General features: G+C 42.5%; 1 protein-coding gene and 1 long non-coding RNA gene across 2 annotated transcripts in view; one reads left to right on the top strand and one right to left on the bottom strand.

Annotated features, from left to right (window-relative positions):
* Positions 1-9,348: 9,348 nt before the first annotated feature.
* LOC128403914 (uncharacterized) lies at positions 9,349-11,831 on the bottom strand. Its single transcript, XR_008328022.1, has 2 exons — positions 11,725-11,831; positions 9,349-11,558 (listed from the first exon to the last, which is right to left on the bottom strand). It is a non-coding gene; the product is annotated as an uncharacterized LOC128403914 (long non-coding RNA).
* A 361-nt stretch (positions 11,832-12,192) lies between these two features.
* MORC2 (MORC family CW-type zinc finger 2) overlaps positions 12,193-20,138 on the top strand; it is a 46,255-nt gene continuing 38,309 nt past the window's right edge. The window contains exons 1-2 of the mRNA XM_053369085.1: positions 12,193-12,402; positions 20,049-20,102. Of these exons, the coding sequence (XP_053225060.1) occupies positions 12,335-12,402; positions 20,049-20,102 (122 nt within the window). The 5' untranslated portion in view covers positions 12,193-12,334. The remainder of the gene's footprint in view (positions 12,403-20,048; positions 20,103-20,138) is intronic.

Genomic DNA, 20,138 nt, shown 5'->3' with positions numbered 1-20,138 from the left:
CTTTCTTCTCCATAAATTCATCCAATTCTCTTTAAAAGCCATCCACGTTGATGGCCACCACTGCCTGCTGTTGGAGGGAGTTCTGTCCATCAAGTATGGACTTCTTCTCCTTAGAGAACACACATGACATGTTGACATATCTGCATATTGCAAAGGGTTCTGGGTATTTGTGAGGGCACACACTCAGTTGGCATGGCCCATAGGCCATAAACTAGAGCACACCCAGTGCTCCTCTACTCTTGTGAATGCAAGCCAACTTTCAGGGCTGTCCTCCATGAGAACCTCATCAGCACCTAGTAAAACTGGGACTCCTCCAAGCACAGTTTGAAAGCCCCTGGAATGAATGAACATGCCCCTGACCATGTGCAGAGTGCACTGTCCTCGCCACCGAGGTGCCCCAAATGTCACAAGTTAGTTAAGTTAAAATGCTTTTCAGATTCTGTTTCTAGACCAATTTGAGTCCATGTCTCTCTTTCCCCCCACTTAGGAATGAAGCCCTGGTTTCCTGGGATTAAGAACCTTCTTCAAAAAGTGCAGCTGTGCACAACCCTCCTTTCTTTTTGGGTGGTGGTGGAAATATTTAAAAATTTGGAACCGTCTAAAAAGAAATGGACATTCTCCAATAACCCAATGATTATATATATTCCACTGAAGCAAATGTATGCTTATGTTTCAGAGGCGGGAGTAACTCGTTTTGAAGTCATGACATCATCTGCCAAATCCTCCAGGATCTCATCCAAAAAACACCATGAAGTCCCGATCTATGTTTCTCCAGTGTGGTTTGATGTCATCTTTTTTGGGTGGGGGTGAGATGTGCTCTGCTCCTGAAGTTTCCTTCTAAGGAGAGATAATTTTGAAGCTCCAGTGTTTGTCAAAAAAAGAGATGTCAGCATGCTTTGTTCTGTTCTTGTGACAGAGTACCATCTTTCATGTCAACCAGTCCAGTGTGCAACATGATAGCTTAAGTGAGCCAATTCAAGTCTGCAGCTTTTAAAGAATCCCCTGTAATTTCCCCTTTAACAGCCGTTCTGGGTCTGCAGCAATTAGCAGGGGATTCTGCTAGTCACTTTTCCATTAGCAGCTTCACCTGCTGATTTCTGCAGTTCAGAACTCGGCTCAAGGCAAAGCAGAGCAATCTGGGTTTTCTTGATTCAGCAATCCTATCAGCAGACACTTATGGGTGAGGGAGAAGAGGCGCCTGTCTCCCTTAGACCCTCCCTGTTTTGCTTTAATGAACTAGGAACATAGGGAGCTGTCTTATGCTGAGTGTTCATCCAGCTAGTGTATTATCTACACTGACTGGCAGCAAGTCTCCAGGTATTCAGGCAGGTGTGGTATCTCTCCCAGCCCTTCCTGGAGGTGCCAGGGAGTGAACCTGGCCCTGAGGTGAGTTAAATGGCTCACTTACTTGAGCCATTTGGATTTGTTCAATTTTTGAAGGCATTTTTTGATACAAACTTTGAAAGGCTGTGCCAGAAAAAACCTAATAATAATAATAATAATAATTTATTATTTGTACCCCGCCCATCTGGCTGGGTTTCCCCAGCCACTCTGGGCGGCTTCCAACAAAGATTAAAAATACATCAAAATTATGGTGTTCCAGAGCAAAGAAAAAACCTTGTAATGTAAACCACAGCAAGAGACCACCACTGTTAAATCCCACATTAGAACTTAAAGGAAAGCTGCAATTATACTACTCACTGAATGAGACTTCCTCTTGAGTAAATTGGAAAGCATGGAAGCAGGCCTACACCACTGATGAGCAAACTCTTCTCCTTTAAACTTTTCCCATTCCAGCTGGTCATTATAAGAAAGTGTGACTAAGAATATCTGCCTCACTTTGATTTAGTTTTCCCGTCCTCCCTTTTCCTTCTGTGTTGTCACTTTCCTTCTTAAATATAGTAAGACTGAAGATAGACACTTTTTATTTTTGATCTCCATTAGGTCGTTATCAGATGCCCTTTTACGGGATGATGGACAAGGTAGAAAAACCTTATTACTGTATGTATTTAGGAACAGAGCATTAATGTGAAAAATGTGAAATATGCCACTGCTTTTGTTTAGGAAAGTTTGAATATATGAGAAAGATGCCCCACTAGAATTTATCCTGGCTTTTCCCCTCCCCCAGCCCTATTCTTTTTTTTATGCTGCTGCATTCATCATTATATCAAGGATGGTTTAGTAGAGATTGGTAAGTAAATGGACCAGGAGAACTTCCAAACCAAGGGCAAATGGAGCTGTAGAAATCTGGCTTCCCCAATCTATAAAGCACAATTCTATACCTTTCTATTGAACTGACTCTCAGGTATCTGCTCAGGCTTACAAGCCTACGTGCAAATATAATTTTGAAGAAAAAATGTAATATATAAGATGAATTAGGAATAGCACTTGGGATATGGTTTGGTACCATTGTCTTTTTGTGTTTTCTCTCTGTGTATAGATGAAAAAGAAAGTTTTTATTTTTTTATGTGGCCTACATTGCCACATAACCTGAATTCCTGGCTGGCCCTAACTGGCTTTTTCACGTTTCATCTTATTATAAATATAAAAAGGGGTAAATCAAACATTTGAAGTACAGATATAAATCCTGAACTATTTTCTTCCGCAGGCTGCACACTTTTCTTTTTATAACGGAGGACATAAATATTTTTTCTCAGTTTTTCAATAAACGATTTAACGACGTCACTTTTCTTCCTAAGAAATGGAAAATGGATCACAAGCAAGTTCCTTAAAATGGAAGCCTTAAAATGGCACTGGAAGCCTTTTTTTACACATTTTTAGAAGGGGACTATGTAAGTTACAAGATATGGTCATAGATCATGGCTACAATTCATGATTTGTCTGAAGCAAGACAAATCATAAGCCTGGGTTCAGACAACATCCTAAGTCAAACCATGTATTAGCTCAAAGAAACATGGCGGCAGCAGGATTGGAGAAGCAAAATTGCCCCCATCAACTCTCTTGGGAATCTGCACGTTCACACTAAGCCATGGTAACAAACCAGAGGTTGTATCCAATGTAGCGTTAAGATAAAGTTTCTTAATAGTAGATTCGTTCCACTGGCAAAATGTTTGCACCAGCAGAACACTGTTGCATGAGAAAATGCACAAGCAGGTTGCTAGTACTTTCGTTGTGCGATAGATTGTGCTATATGTCGCACAACAAATTTCTGCTAGTGCAGCTGCTGAATTGGATTTCTAAGTGTGCAACATTAGAACTCACCTGTCTGCTAGTGCAACAGCCCTTGCAGGCAGAGAATGCTTGAAAGCAGCCCAAAGCCTTCTGAACAGCATTATGGGAAAGGGTGAGCCTGTGACCTGGATTCAGGAACTACAGTATTAACCATCACATAAGAATGGCCAAGCTGCCCAGGTAATGCAATCAGTGACCATTATCAAGTATGCTGGAAGAAAATATTTCTGCTGTAAACCACCTCCTACGATGTATATATGATAATTGGGGGGTGGTCTTTGGCTAAGTGGGTTGGGCAATGTCAAAAGTCTTTAAAGGTTCCTGCACGCTTTTGTTCAGGGTCTCTCCCTCCTTGGAAGGAGAGGAGGGAACTCTTGCAACAGAAAAATAAATATCTGCCTTGCTTTCCACTGGATCCAGTCTCCATCCATTTTTCTCTGACCGATCATGGACTTAGGGGACTCAGAGTCCCATGGATAGTTGGGCAGCAAAAGCCAAACCCCAATTTTTACATCGCCTTCTCCCCCCCCCCTCTCTCGTGCCTACTGTAAGCCATACGATTCAGACCTTTTTCCAAATTGATCTGGATGTTTGTTCTGGAACAGTATGGTAATGATGCTCTTTTAAAAATTACAATGATATTTTATTATTATTTGAACTACTGTTTATTTTAAAAATTCACTTATCTATTTGATTATGACATGTGTATGCTGGTCCATAATAAAGTTCTTTCAACAACTTACAATCGATAAGTTAAAATAAATTTAAAATACAGAGAAATGGAAAACCAATAAAAAAGAGGAAAAACAAACAAAACTCGCTGCACCTCAAAAATTAATAAAAGCTAATAAAATCTTATCCCAGGATGGCTTGGAATAATGTAAAAGACAATAATATCAAGTACAAACAAAAGTAAAAAATAACAAAAAAGGGAAAACAGAAAATGTTCTAACAGCCAATCATTTAAGATATGAAATATTAAAATGTCAAAGATGAAAACTTCAACCAGGCCTCTAAAAGACAGTAAAGTGGGTGTCCAACAAGATTTAGCGAAAATCTCTCAAAAGTAGTGAGTTTAGTAGTGAGCTATTGGATAAATCCTTGCCCATTGGCCATGCAACGTCAGGGCGGAAGGTTTTCCACACCTGGACAAGCGCCTTAATTCTTAATCAGAATGTACAATGTTTCTAACATGCTATAGCCAGATTGACAAGGGCACCCTCAGGGTTGTGGCTGAAGACATTTTGTAAGATTACTTGGATAAAACCTCTTTAGTTGCTGGTGGCTTGCTCTGTTCTTAAGACCCCAATAAGCAACAAGATCTCATTAGGCCCAGCTGTGCTACGGAAGTTTAGGGCAGCATCTCAAACTACAGACACTGCCAGTTTTCCACAGCTGGGCTTAAAAACCAGCTCTTGAAAATCCTGGCCAACTCTGTTTGCCTTCAAACAAAACATTTACAAGCATATAAAAACTAAATATTTGAGGTTCTGATACCAAAGCTCTGAATCATGGAGGGCAGTTAAGATTTCTCCCAGACCCTAAATGGGGAAATTGTTTGGGGAGAGAAGAGCTGTTTGCTATGAATAACGTCCTGTTTAGTGGTGAGTAATTGCAACCTCCCAAAGGGTGCACTCAACTTTACAGCCGGTGTGTGGGTCACGCAGAAGTAGCCAAGGGTTTTAGGGCATTACGTTCAGTGCTCAGTTTTAGGTGTCGAGTGCTGGAGATTAGATGCCAAAGAGATGAGAAGACTTTGACCAAAAGGAATAGCAATAATTATTTTTTTAAAAAACAAAAAAAAAATTCTTTCCAGTAGCACCTTAAAGACCAACTAAGTTAGTTCTTGGTATGAGCTTTCGTGTGCATGCACACTTCTTCAGATATATTTTTTTTAGTTTGGGATATCATGAGCAATTTGCAAGCATGCCAAGCTTTGGGAAAGGCAAGAGTGCCCCCCCCCGCTTACTGGATTTTATTAATCTTAGGAACTCTAGCAAACACTGGCTCTTGCAACAGAGGAAAAGATTAAGAAATTGAGCCTCCCCATAAGCTCTTTTTAAATCTTTCACTCTCAACTCCCTCTCCTTCTCTAATTCCTATCCTAATAACTTGCATAAGAGAGGAGGCCTGTCAGGGATGGAGTCCTTGTGTAAAGGGCAGGAGGGGAAATGTGCTCCCTCCTACACACCCACAGAGAGAGAGAGAGAGCTTGAGGTTTTTCTCTTGGTAATTCTGGAAATTACCAGTCGCTTTCCACTTCCTTAAAGGTAAAGGGACCCCTGACCATTAGGTCCAGCCGTGGCCGACTCTGGGGTTGCGGCACTCATCTTGCTTTATTGGCCGAGGGAGCCGGTGTACAGCTTCTGGGTCATGTGGCCAGCATGACTAAGCTGCTTCTGGCGAACCAGAGCAGCGCACAGAAACGCCGTTTACCTTCCCACCAGATTGGTACCTATTTATCTACTTGCACTTTGACGTGCTTTTGAACTGCTAGGTTGGCAGGAGCAGGGACCGAGCAAAGGGAGCTCACCCTGTCATGGGGATTCGAACCGCCAACCTTCTGATCGGCAAGTCCTAGGCTCTGTGGTTTAACCCACAGCGCCACCCGTGTCCCTTTTCCACTTCCTTACTGCCACATTAAAAAATGCAGGGCTGAAGTGTCACAGATGAAAGCACAGACAGGAACTCTCTTCTCCATCCCTGAAGTTCTTGCTCACCGTTAGGAGAGCGATTTCCAACACAGGTGTGGCCCTTTCCAATTGTTATATTTTCCTGTGCAGCCTGGAGGGCTCTACATTATCCCTGGGCTGTGTACACACCATAAACTTAATGCACATGACCCAAAAAATCCTGGGAACTGTAGTTTGCTGAAGGTAGTGGAGATTGTAGCTCTGTGAGGGGTAAACTATAGTTCCCATGATTCTCTGGGGGAAGCCATGTGCCTTAAATGGGTGTTGTGTACGGAACCCTAATCTTGCTGGGGTAGAATGTCACAAAAATAAAGCTTTCCAAGAAGCTGTGGTGCTCTTCTTTCAAACTGCAACAACAGGTGATATCTTGGTTCCGACAGAGTTAACTGTAAATCCATTGTTCAATTGCAAGCGCTGTTTCTTTCCCCATTATTTGTTGTAAAAATCAGCCCTTAGGATTTTATTAATATACCTCAGATGACACTTGTTAAAGGTACTTTTTATTTTTAAGAACTATGTAAGAACATAATTGATAATAAAAATTGGTTGTGTAGAAACCAAAACTAAAAGCACAACAGTCAGAATCCAAGCAAGCTTGGGTAAACATTTATGCTTTTAAGAGGCACTTAAAGGTCGTTAACATCTCAGCCTCTTGAATCAACCAAGGGAGGGCATTCTGGAGGGTGGCTGTGGAATGACAAGTCTCCTCAGAAAATCTTAAAATGCTGCTTGGTCAGTGTCGTTATGCCAAGGCAAGATTTTTTGGGCCTACAAAAAGTGACAGCAGATTGACTATGAAAGTCAGAAGAGAAGGTCCATCATGGTAACGGCAGCTGGTGAAACAGAACCCGCATCTTTAATCAAAAAGATTTCAATTCGCTCTGCTTGATAGTTCACCAGGATGTGGGTGTCTGTCAACTGTCCGTAGACTTATCGAAAAATGGCAGGAGGGTGAAAAGCCATCAGTATAAACTGAATTTCTCAGTAGATGATGCTGTATCTTGAATTATGCAGTCATAATCTTGTCAGCCAATGGAAGCAATTTTCAATCTCTGCTGTTGCCAGGCTAACTTTAGAGTACTTTTTCTTGGAAACTTTAACAGCTATGTTAACAATTCTTATTCCTCTACCTATTGAATGTATAACTGTATGTCCATTATGAGATGGATGCTGAAATCTAGGCATTGAGACACAAATACCCCAACACCTTTCTGTAGCCAGAAATGAGCTTGGTCTACTTCCAACCATACCCATCCAACTCATTTGGCATAGCTCTGTACAAGTTAGTATATTTCTCTGCAGATCACCCCAAAATACAGACTGGATGATAGTGTAGCTCCTCAAGGTAGTGACGTACTGCATTCCTTCTGGTTGTATTTTGGGGTTCTGTAAACAGCAGTTCTTACACACAAAACTTGTGTGGTTGTATTTTTTCCTTACGTCTTAAGCAACACCAGCAGCCAATTTGGGCATAAGCTGTAGAAGATACACACAATTTCTAATAGTTTTAAATGACATGTACACGCATGAACTTTTAAACTGTAGAATGTGTTTCACCTTCAGCAGCTGGAAATTTTGACTGTCATCCAGGAGTCATCACATCATACAGTCCCTGGACTGGTCTCTGCAGTGTTCAAAACTCACAAGGAATTTCATTAGCGCAAGCAGTTTCTGAGCTCTAGGTACAGTACTGCCTTGTTTTTTGGTCTTCAGAGGACTAGACCATGTGAAAAATAGAAGATTTTAGCTGCAGTTCATTTTCATCTTTGTATTCTTATAAAAAAGTGTGCTTAAGACATTCAGTTGTTGTGCCCATAACCTAAGCTTAAGGTGCCATTTAGCTCCCAGCTTTCATATCTCTGTTTCCAACACTGGGTGTCTGGAAACAGTGGCGAGATGAATGAGGAAAATAAAGGTGAGTTTCAATTCTGGGCAAAACAGAGGTACTGAGGAAGTGTGGTTTCCATGTCTGAGAAAATGGCAACTTGTCTACCCTGGATGGGGTTGCACTCCCCCTAGAGGTTTGCAGGCTGGGTGTACTTCTGGATCCAGCTTTGACACTGGAGGCCCAGGTAGCTTCAGTGGCTAGTTGTACCAGTTATAGCTGGTAAAAGGTACAACAGCTATGGCCTTTCCTGGGTCAGGAAAGCTTGGTCACAGTAGTTCATGTAGGTTACTTCAAGATTGGATTACAGTGGTACCTAGGGTTAAGTACTTAATTCGTTCCAGAGGTCCGTTCTTAACCTGAAACTGTTCTTAAACTGAAGCACCACTTTAGCTAATGGGGCCTCCTGCTGCCGCCGCGCCGCCGGAGCACGATTTCTGTTCTCATCCTGAAGCAAAGTTCTTAACCCAAGGTACTATTTCTGGGTTAGCAGAGTCTGTAACCTGAAGCATATGTAACCCGAGGTACTACTGTATTGCAATGGACTTGTATCAGCTTCCCTAGCACTTAATCCAGCTGTAGTTAGTGCAGAATTCTGACAAGATTGAGACTGTGCCAGCATATAACAGCTCTGCTCAGAGACCTGTAAATGTAAAAGACCCCTGACAGTTAAGTCCAGTCGCAGATGACTCTGGGGTTGCAGTGCTTATCTCGCTTTACAGGCTGAGGGAGTCAGTGCTTGTATGCAGACGGTTTTTCTGGATCATGTGGTCAGCATGACTAAGCTGCTTCTGGCGCAATGGAAAACTGAAACCAGAGCAGTGCATGGAAATGCCATTTACCTTCCCACCGAAGCAGTACCTATTTATCTATTTGCACTTTTTGGCGTGCTTTCGAACTGCTAGGTTGCAGGAGCTAGGACCGAGTGACGGGAGCTCACCCCATCACAGTGATTCGAACCAATCGGCAAGCCCAAGAGGCTCCATGGTTTAGACCACAATGCCACCCGCATCCCTTCAGAGACCTGTAAGGTAAAGGGACCCCTGACCATTAGGTCCAGTCGTGGGCGACTCTGGGGTTGCGGCGCTCATCTCAACTTTATTGGCCGAGGGAGCTGGCGTACAGCTTCTGGGTCATGTGGCCAGCATGACTAAGCCGCTTCTGGCGAACCAGAGAAGCGCATAAATGCCGTTTACTTCCCCGCCGGAGCGGTACCTATTCATCTACTTGCACTTTAATGTGCTTTCAAACTGCTAGGTTGGCAGGAGCTGGGACCGAAGAACGGGAGCTCACCCTGTTGCGGGGATTCGAACCGCCCACCTTCTGATCGGCAAGTCCTAGGCTCTGTGGTTTAACTCACAGCGCCACCCACGTCCCCTCAGAACCTGTACCAGCTGCGTATTTGACAAGTTCAAATTGTTACATTGCCAAGTTCAAGTGTTACTATTAGTATATACAGCCAGTAACACCTTGGGACCAGTTTACTGTGAGATTGACTTACCCCATATATGCCCCCTCAACTAATTCAAAATGCAGAACGGGCACTGTTACAAGCAGTACAATAATACTCATTCCACATTCATAAGAAATCAGTCTTTATAATCCAGTTACAGGAATGCTTTATATGCCCTAAAGATAGAAATAGGTCCTATGCTTTGTATATGTTCTTAAGCTTAGCATTGTTTTTTAATTACAGGCAACAGATTTACACTTGTTCAGCAGCTGCACAACTTTGCACATCACAATGACCTGGAAGTGGCTGGAAAAGGAGATATAATGCGGGGCAGGAGTGTAGGTTTATGCATGTCCTGCTGTCTCATGCAACCCCCAGAATGCAACTCCTGCACAAATCGGGGACTGCCTGTACTGAATATTTTGATTTTCAGTCCCAGAGCTGTTCTCAAAGCGACTCAACATGGGTACTGTCAATAAATGTAGGCGGTAATGACATCAATAATGAAAAATAACCAAAGCATTAAAAGTGATTATAATCAAGGATTTCAAGAAGCCTGAGAAAATGAAAAGGTCCTCTGAAAGGTATCAGTGCCAGGCACGTCTCCCTGGAGAGAGTATTCCAAGACTAACACTACAAGCTGCAACGCAGAGTTTAACGAATAGACCAGAAACTTAATATGCTACTTGCTGGCAGATTAAAAAAACTTTTAACTTGAAATCTAGTTCTTCAGATATAGGTTCTCAGCCCACAAACTTTAAATTTCTTCATGAAGCCACCTGGAGTCTTTGCATATTCTTGGATATAAAATGAAAGGCTTCTTGGATGAACAGATGTGTCAAATTCTTCTGCTGTCTTTTATGGGTGGTCCAGAAGTTCTGCAGTCATGCAGTCCATCAAGTGAGAGCCAGTTTTCAGTTCAAATTATTTTATTATATTGTACATCCTTGAATACATGGTTAGCCTTTTGTTCTTTCACAAGATGCAGAGCCTCAAGAATAAAACTGGATATAGGTCAATGATCTAATGTAGCTTACACCAACATTCTAAACATGTTTGACAGTGGTACATCTTATGCTAAATCTTTTAAAATTTCATCCTAATTCTTCCTGTGATGTCTACACCACTGGGAAAATTTACTTACCTAGTCTTGCTACAAGCATATTTTCCAGCTTTTCCGAATGTATCTTTTTTCCTGGAGTCATTCACACACCGAGTGATTTCCCCCTCCTTCTCTGAACTCTCTTTCAGCATGTATCTTCCCGATATATTTCAGGTGCTCTCAAAGTGGTGAAAACAATTTGCTGCCAAATTCATTTGTAAAACATTCATTTCTCAATTTATTAAAAAACAAGAGGCAAAAAACAGACCAGTTTCTCTAACACAATTCAAATATGTAAAAACAGGCAAAGGTATAAAATGTATTTTGAGCTAAAATTCCACACTTATCTACTCAACTTTTTTATTTTTGTCTATTTAGCATTTCTACTATTAAACATGATAACACGTCTGACAGTTCTTAGCATAGACACTCCAACCCAATACTTACTATTTCAATTAGCAGCAGATTCATCTCTCCCTACTACTTTTCCTATACAGTTTGTCTCTTTGTAGCCATTTTGCAGTAAGATACTGAGTGCCGATTGTTCTGAACTATGACTGTTCTCCTGAGAAAGGTTGATGCCATTATCTAGTCAATATTTTGTTCCTTAAGTGTTCTGAAATACCTGGCAAGCAGACGAAAGCAACTCGAGAAAAAGCACACTATTTTAATTCCAAGGACACAGAAACAGATGGATATTTTAATACCAAGTGCGACACCAGAACGTTAACCAAATACTATTCTTCTGAACTTTAAGAGCACACAGAGTCCTATAAAAGGTGTTGAAATTCACCTTGAAAAAACTAAGTCATCTTTAATGACATTTAATTAGGCAAGGAAAATATATGAACTCGAGTTTTTTACACAAAACAACAGGAAAAGACTTAAGTACATTCACCCATCTAAAAATAAGGCTCGGGGGGGTGAACCCCCTGAGAGAAAGGAGGCGATAATTGAGAGAAAGACGCCGCCGACGCCATTTTAAATCGCCGTCTTCTTCATGCAGCCGATTAGGAAAATGGCTTCTGGGCGAAGCAGCAAGCAGCGCGGCTTTGGAATGACGAGGACGCGCGACCTGGTCCGAGGGAGAGCGGGAGGAAAGGGGGAGAAGGAGGGTCCCAGTCGTCAATCGGGAGAAAGGGGAAAGGGGAAAACAGCGCGCGCTCTCGCACCTCGCTCGACTGACGATCCCGTGAACGCCGCATCGAGGCTTCTATGTACACTGCGAACCGTCTGAGGAAAAACCCCACAGAATTTCCCAATGCGCAGACGCAGCAATCTACCGCCCCGCCTCTCCCCCAACGGTTTAAAACGGTCACGCGGGCGGGGGGAGGGAAGGAGAGAAGAATGCGTCCGGAAACGGTGGGGGAAGGGAAGGGAAGCCGCTTTATTTCACTACCTCACGCGGTGCAAACAGCGCCGTCGGGACACGCAGCGCTCATCCGCTGTCGTTTCTCTCTCTCGACTCCCCTCCCCTCTTTGTGTCGTGGTGCCAAGTCTTAATTGTCACGTGGGGCGCCGCCGCCCAATGGCGGGTAAGCGGCGGCGGCAGCTCCCTTCTCCGCCTTTCCCTCAGCGCAGTGTGTGAGGGAAGGCGAAGCTGTGTAGCGAGGGAAGAGGCGGAGGGCGGGAGACGTGGTGAAGGAACAAAGGACGGCGCCCGTCGGCGGGTTCGCTTCATAGGCATATTGCGATAAAGAGGAGGACGAACGAACGCACGCGGGCGGAGGTTGACGGACGTTGGCGGCGTCGGGAGCGAAAGGGGAACGAGCACGACAGAAGAAGCTCAGGGGCGAGCAGAAGGGGGGAAAGAAGAAGATAAATACGGGTGGGCCGGGGGGAGCCACTGAGGACGCTCGTACGCGCGCCTGTCAGTAGGCAAGCTTTTATAGCTTGGTTAGTGAAGAAAAGTGGTGGTCAGGGCGGTTGGGTCGCCTCAAGCTTGTTTTTCTCTCACGCCTGAAAATTGGCGGGAGGGGTGTGGGCGGGGCGTCGTCTTTATCAGCGTCATGGCGTTCAGCAATTACAGCAGCCTTCAGCGTGCTCAACTGACCTTCGAGTATCTGCACACCAACTCGTGAGTAGGAATGGAGGTTGTGGGGCTCGGTGTAGCTGTAGGCGTTCTCTTTTTCACTGCTTCTTGCACGTTGGCAGCAGCTGCTAATCCAGGAGGAAAAAAACCGAAACGGTAATTGGATTCCCTGGAAAGGAACGAAAGCTGAGCATCGTCGCCGTTGGGAAGAAAGAAAAATACCGGGGGAAATTGAGCAAGGAAGGAACAGTGCGTGATATGACAGTAAAAACGGGGCATTCAGTGAAACTGAAGCACAGATGGAAAATATGTTTACCCACAACTTGCCTGTGGAATTTTTGCTGCTCAGAAGAGCAACAGACGGTTCAACCACGCTTGAAAATGAACGTAGCAAAATTATGAAAAGGAAGAATGTTAGTAGCTGTTAGGAAAGATGGTATATTTGCATATTCTCTGCATTTTAATTTGTTGGAGACTTGTCCCTGGCATTGTTCATGAATTCGAAGAAACCGGGAAGATTAATGCAATGTTGAAAGGTTTGATCTGCCACCTTGATTCAAAGTGGAGTCCATAGATTTAACTATATAATATGCTTGTAGAAACGTTTGTCTAGTTTTGGGGCAATTTTTCTTCATTTTGACAATTGTGCAGAAAGCTTGGCTTTTGATTTTCATGTTACAGATAGCCTTCTCAGTGATGATGAATACCTTTTAGTTAGAGAAGACTGTTGTTGTGACAGATAATCAGGGAGGGAATGGTACTATAGTACCAGCCAATATTCTTGATCTGTATATATGTCTCTCAGAAAATGGGCATCATTCAGCCTGCAGTATGATTTTGTCTAGTGCCTGTAACCCTGCTGGTTCTTAGAAATCCCACCATGATTGGACTTCATTGAAGGAAGGCATGCAGTAGGAAATTATTTGGTTTTTTCTTCACTACAGGGTTGTCTTTTGTTGGAACTGGAAGGTACAACACTACCTCTCCCCAAGTACAAGCTAGGTTCATCATAGTCTTGAGTCTGCAGCTTTTAAAATTCTTGCTATCTATTCGATAATATAGGAATGGAAGAAGATACAACTAGCCCTTGAGAGAGATCAGCAGCACATGGGCTGAAGAATGGCTGACATAATCATTCTCCCAGACTTTGCAGTGGCACTGTGGTCTAAACCACGGAGCCTCTTGGGCTTGCCGGTTGGAAGATTGGCGGTTCGAATCCCCATGATGGAGTGAGCTCCCGTTGCTCTGTCCCAGCTCCTGCCAATCTAGCAGTTCGAAAGCACACCAGTCCAAGTAGATAAATAGGTACCACTGTGGCAGGAATGTAAACGGCATTTCTGTGCACTCTGTCTTCTGTCCCAGTGTTCTGTTGCACCAGAAGCAGATTATTCATGCTGGTCACATGACCCGGAAAGCTGTCTGTGGACAAATGCTGGCTTTCTTGACCTGAAAGCGAGATGAGTGCTGCAACCCCATAGTCACCTTTGACAGGACTTAAATGTCCAGGGTTCCTTTATTTTACCTACAGTCTTGAATCTTCAGCTTTTAAAATTCTTGCTACCTATTTCATAATATATGAATGGAAGAAGATACAACTAGCCCTTGAGAGAGATCAACAGTCCATCCAGGGCACATGGGCTGAAGAATGGCTGATGTCATCATTCTTCCAGACTTTGCAGCTACCAGAGAGTCACTAGCTGGACTTGTGTGACATCAGCACCAGAGTGAGAGAAAGTGCTGCCCCCTTGGCAGCTGTAGCAACAGATCTCTGGTGGTTCACTGGGTTTACCACTTGGCCCAAAAGAGAGATCAGCAGTACAGCTTGGACACGTGCGCTTGTATAAAGGCTGACATGACATCATAATCACCACAGCCCTTTGTTGGGATCACTGCTACCAAGAGAGAGCCCAGGAGCATATGGCTAACTTTTCCCATCCCCAGCATTTAGTAGCACCATGTTGATGGAATTTCTCTAACTTTATTGATTCTTGTAAGACACTATATTATTATTATTATTATTGAAAATGATTTTAAGCTGCTCTGGATACTTCATAGCGAGATGTGAGATAATAAACAAACTGAAATATGTACAACAGGTTCCGCTATTTTAAGCACAGTTAAGTGTTTCCCTAGCTAGTTTGGAGACTGAATTTGTCTTGAATTTCCATTTTTTAATGATAAAATTTAGCAAAGTTATTGGTATTGGCTTACCAGTTTATATGATGTATATTATAATGGGACTGGGAACCTCTGCATATCAACACTACAGATTTTTAATAATCCAGATTATATTGTATTGTGTACAGACTAGGATTCAACATGTACTTTGATGTGCTGGCAGACAATGAGTAGTTTGGTAAAATAGGTGACTTGAACTAACAAAATAATCCAAAGCACAGATGCTCCATCTATGAAAGCAACACTGTTTTGGAATGAAATTACAAGATTTTCAATTTATAAGAAATCAGATAATAGCAATATCTATTGTATTGTGACAAAGTCACATATCAAATGGCACCTTAAGCCTAGGTTATGGTTGCCACAACAGAATGTCTAGTCACATTTTTTTACATGCTTTCTTAACAATTTAATCACACATTCTACCAATTGGAAGGCATTACAAAGGATAGAAATTTTGCTTTGTATTCAACAAAGGAATGAATCTGGTAGGCAAAATCACAATATTTATTTTAATTTCACACTCCAACACCAGCCAGTTGGCTCGTGCAGCATGCAGCCAGATGGTGAAGATGTCAGTCACCATACCTGTGACAAGACTTCTCAAATGGTCGCAAGTAGACCATTCTCAGTCAAAATGTACCTGCTGAACAGGGAATTTTGAACACTGCTTAGAATTATAGAATTGTAGAGTTGGAATCTCAAGTAGATCATACAGGACAGATGGTTATCCAACCTCTGATTAAAAACCTCCAGTGAAGGAGAGTTCACAACCTCCCAAGGGATTCTGTTCCACTGTCAAACAGTTCTTACTGTTAAAAAGTTCTTCCTGATGTTTAGTTTGAATCTCCTTTCTTGTAACTTGAATCCACTGGTTTGGGTCCTACCCTCCAGAGTAGGAGAAAACAGGCTTGCTCCATCTTCCATGTGACAGTGCTTTACATATTTGAAGATGACTACTGTATCCTCTTAGTCACCTCTTTACCAGGTTAATCATACACAATTCCCTCATCCATTCCTCATAAGGCTTGGTTTCCAGTCCCTTGATCATCTTGGTTGCCATCCTTTGCAATATCATTAAATGATGGTGCACAGAGCTGGATACAGTACTCCAGGTTTAGTCTGACCAAGACAGAACAGAGCAATACTATTGCATCCCTTGATTGAGACACTATACTTCTGTTGATGCATCACACTGTTGACTCATGTTAAGCTTGTGGTCTACTAAGATCCCTGAATCCTTTTCATGTGTACTGGCAAGACAGGTAAAAAGGTAAAGGACCCCTGACAGCTAAGACCAGTCGTGAACGACTCTGGGGTTGTAGCGCTCATCTCAATTTACTGGCCAAGGGAGCTGACGTTTGTCCGCAGACAGTTTTTCCAGGTCATGTGGTCAGCATGACTAAGCTGCTTCTGGTGAAACTTTGACGTGCTTTCAAACTGCTAGGTTGGCAGGAGCAGGGACTGAGCAACTCCCCGTTGTTGGGATTTGAACTTCTGACCTTTCGGTCGGCAAGCCCTAGGCTCAGTGGTTTAGACCACAGTGCCACCCGCATCCCAAGACAGGTATCTCCCATCTTATATTGGCTATCCCTCCTAGTCTGCTGTCATCTGCAAGTTTGCTTAGCATCTCCGTAATAGCTTCATCTAAGATGTTAAAAAGATGTTGAACATGAACAGGTCCAGGACAGAACCATGCGGCAGCCTACTTAACACTTTTTTCCAGGATGATGAGGAAGCGTTAGTGAGTACTCTGAATTCAGTCAACCAGCTGCAAATCCACCCAACAGTTACCTCGTCCATTCCACATTTTACCAGCTTCTCCGCAAGAATATCATGGGTGACTTCGTCAAAAGCCCTACTTAAATCAAGATTCACTTCATCCACAGCATCCCCTGATGTAACATTATCAAAAGCATGTAACATTATCAAAAAGAGAAATGAGATTTGTCTGGCAAGACTTTGTTTTTGAGAAACCTATGCTGACTTTAGTAATTACAGCATCCTTTTATAAGTGCTGACAGACTAGCTGTTGAACTACCTCTTCTAGGATCTTTCCTGGTATCAAACTCAAGCTTACCCATTGGTCTTCTCCCCTCCCCCCCCCTTTGAAGATGGGAACTGAGAAATAATCCTCAGGAACACTGATAGGGAGAAATTGCCCAGGGTGTGATCCAGCAGGGAGGAAACCTAGCTGAGAAGAAGTAGTAACGATCTATCTGAGATAATGACCTATCTGAGAGGCTATCTGAGATAATGATAATTTAGGTCCATGTGCTTGTTTCTTTATTGCATATTCAGGTTTGCATTATGCAAAACTCTGGGTAGAGGCATCTGCATTTGCACGTTGCTGAGTTACTGGAGTAGATGACACCTTGATGCAAGTAGGGATGAGAAAGCACAACTTCCCAGCAGGCAGATGGAACAGTATGTTCTTGTGGAAAGCTAATCCTGTCTCTTCAGTGGTGTGGGTGGATGTCATTCATAATTGAATTCATCTGTACTGTTTCTCAAAGAGGTTTGATGTGCCTGTTGCTTGCTCATAATCATCTTTGTTTTATAAAGTTTGGGTGTAATCTTCGACACCTCCCTTTCCATGGAGGCGCAGATTGCATCTATAACAAAGGCGGCATTTTTTCATCTCCGCCAAGCTAAGCAGTTGGCTCCTTACCTCTCTCGCCCTGACCTAGCCACTGTGATCCACGCGACGGTCACCTCCAGACTGGATTATTGTAACTCGCTCTGCATGGGGCTGCCCTTGAGACTGACCCAGAAACTCCAGCGGGTGCAGAATGCTGCAGCGAGACTCCTTACGGGGTCTTCGCTGCGAGATCACATTCACCCAGTGCTATACCAGCTGCACTGGCTCCCGGTGGAGTACAGGATCAGGTTTAAGGTGCTGGTTTTAACCTTTAAAGCCCTATACGGCCTAGGACCCTCGTACCTACAGGACCGCCTCTCTTGGTATGTCCCACAGAGAAACTTACGGTCTTCAAATAAAAACATCTTGAAGGTCCCAGGCCACAGAGAGGTTAGGCTGGCCTCAACTAGAGCCAGGGCTTTTTCGGCTGTGGCTCCTACCTGGTGGAACACTCTGTCACAAGAGACTAGGGCCCTGCGGGACTTGACATCTTTCCGCAGGGCCTGCAAGACAGAGCTGTTCCACCAGGCCTTTGGCCAGGGCACAGCCTGACTCCCTCCCTCGGCAACCTTCGCGGAGCTCTGGCCCAATGGTTGCCAGTGGCTTGATTTGAATTAATTTTATAATGAATGATTTTAGAGTGTTGTTTGTGTTGTACTTTTGTACTGTTTTATTGTTGTTAGCCGCCCTGAGCCTGGCTTCGGCTGGGGAGGGCGGGATATAAATAAAATTTATTTTATTATTATTATTATTATTATTATTATTATTATTATTATTATTATTATATCTGCTTTTAATTACTTTGATGTAAGCAAGTATTGCCTATTTTAGTCCTACAAGGACATAGTTTCTCAGAGAAAAGAGATCTTGTTAGTTAGACACTAAGTTCTGGATTTTAACCTGGAGACAGTAAAAACAAACCTCACTTCATTGATGTAATATTTAAGGCTTGTTTTCACATATGATTTTGTTATTTTTAAAACAAAATAGTAAAAGTACTGGTCCTTCTGTTGCCAAAATGTTGCAGTCTGTGCACAATAACAGTACAGTACCACAGTTGCTTGTTGAACTTAATCAGTTCTGGCAGTTTGTTCGACTCCCAAAACTGTTTGAAAACCAAGGCATGGCTTCCAATTGGCTGCAGGAGCTTCCTGCACTCAATTGGAAGTGGCGTTGGACGTTCGGCTTCTGAAAAATGTTCGCAAACTGGAAGACTCCTGGGTTTGTGGCATTCGGGAGCCAATTTGTTCGGGAGCCAAGCCATTTGAGTACCTAGGTACCACTATATTAGTAGAAGCTAAAGGAGAGGGTGGGGGACTTTAAGGGGCAGAGAACAGCCCAATGAGGACTTCATGTTTCGTGTCAACAGAATGATTGCTGTCTTGAAGAGGAAAATTACAAAATATGGAAGAAGAAGGAATAGAGCCAAGTGTATTGGAAGATGGCATGGCTGAGTTAACACCTTGAATATGAGTATTAAGCACTGCCATCATTTGTTGCAGGTCCAACTGATGTGGATATGAATGCCTGTAGTATGTGTACTGTTGAACCTTCATGTTGTAGTTTGTCTTTCACTTGAAATAGTGTTACTCGACCAAGGCACATCTGGATAATTTTACCTTACATTTGCTGATGGGGAGAAAAGAATTGGAGAATTCCCATGCCAACACCATAATTTTGTGTATAGGCAAACATGTTCAGACCTGCCAAGATACTGAACTTTTCCTAAGAACTAAATTGCTTTCAGGACTCAAGAATTCTTGCTCTATAATACTTCAGAAATAAAAATATTGTGGCAACTTTGAAGACAATGTATTGGAATTACTGCATGTGTTTGGATGGCCTAGATGAGAATGTGTTTGGATGGCCTAGATGAGAAGAAATGTCAAGAAAATAATGTTTTTGCTTGTTTATCATGTGATACAAAACTAATATTTCAGCTGTTGAAAACTTTACAATTGCCTTTGTATTTAAATCCTGTAAGGTGAAGCCGAAAAGTCATAGAGTAAACCCACTGAAAAAATTATTTCAGAGGGTTTACTGTGAATTTGACTTTGATATTGCTCTTTATTCTCTACTTATGAAGCATATTTGTGAATAATGATGCAGTATACTGAAAAGTTAATACGGTTTAGTCCCAAACAGGTCAATGGAACCATTGTTTCAATTATTCTGACAAATATCTCAAAGCCAATAAACTAGTCAAACATCTTCAAAACTTTCGTGCAACAATACATGCTCAGATGAAAACTTAAAGATGGTACAATCCTGGGAATCAACCTTGTGCACCCAGCATGGAGCATATGTGCCAATGTCGATAGTTCCAATACAGATTCAACATTCTTTTTTAAAACGTTCTGGATTAGCAGCAGCTGCCAGCATGCATCACTGTGGAGAGCATCACTAGATATATGGAGCACCAAAAAGTTGTGGAATTCCCATTTATTGAAAGCTGATCTATGAAATTGGAAGAGCTGCTTTCATGAAAAAAGCCTCTAATGTTGCATATGTAAAGAACTGATATCAGTAATGCCTGATCACAAATTATCCATTACAAGCTGTGAAACTCCAGTTAACAATTCCCTCTTTTTGGGGTGTTGAAACTATTGTTGCCTAACTGATAATCAAGTTTTAATTTGCTATATTGGTAATAGGGTTGCAATGCTCCAAGCAGACTGTGGCCTTGAATACAGTATATAAAATTTGTTTGGTTCTTATGGGCTGATTATTTTCTGATCTTTGCTTTGGTTAAGAATCTCTCATTACTAGTAAGAAGACTTTTAATTGTTCAGTTTGAAAAAATAATCTTGTAGAAATGGACAATATGTATAATAGTTCCCAAAATAACCACTTGCTCTCTTTGACCTTGCAGAACCACACATGAATTCTTATTTGGGGCTCTTGCTGAGCTCGTAGATAATGCCAGGTATGTAGTCATAATCATAACTGCAAGAGGTTCTTG

This window comes from Podarcis raffonei, chromosome 16 (genome assembly GCF_027172205.1).
Source record: "Podarcis raffonei isolate rPodRaf1 chromosome 16, rPodRaf1.pri, whole genome shotgun sequence".
Lineage (NCBI taxonomy): Eukaryota > Metazoa > Chordata > Lepidosauria > Squamata > Lacertidae > Podarcis > Podarcis raffonei.
The sequence above is the reverse complement of the archived record's forward strand: the minus strand, read 5'-3'. Positions and strand labels throughout refer to the sequence as shown.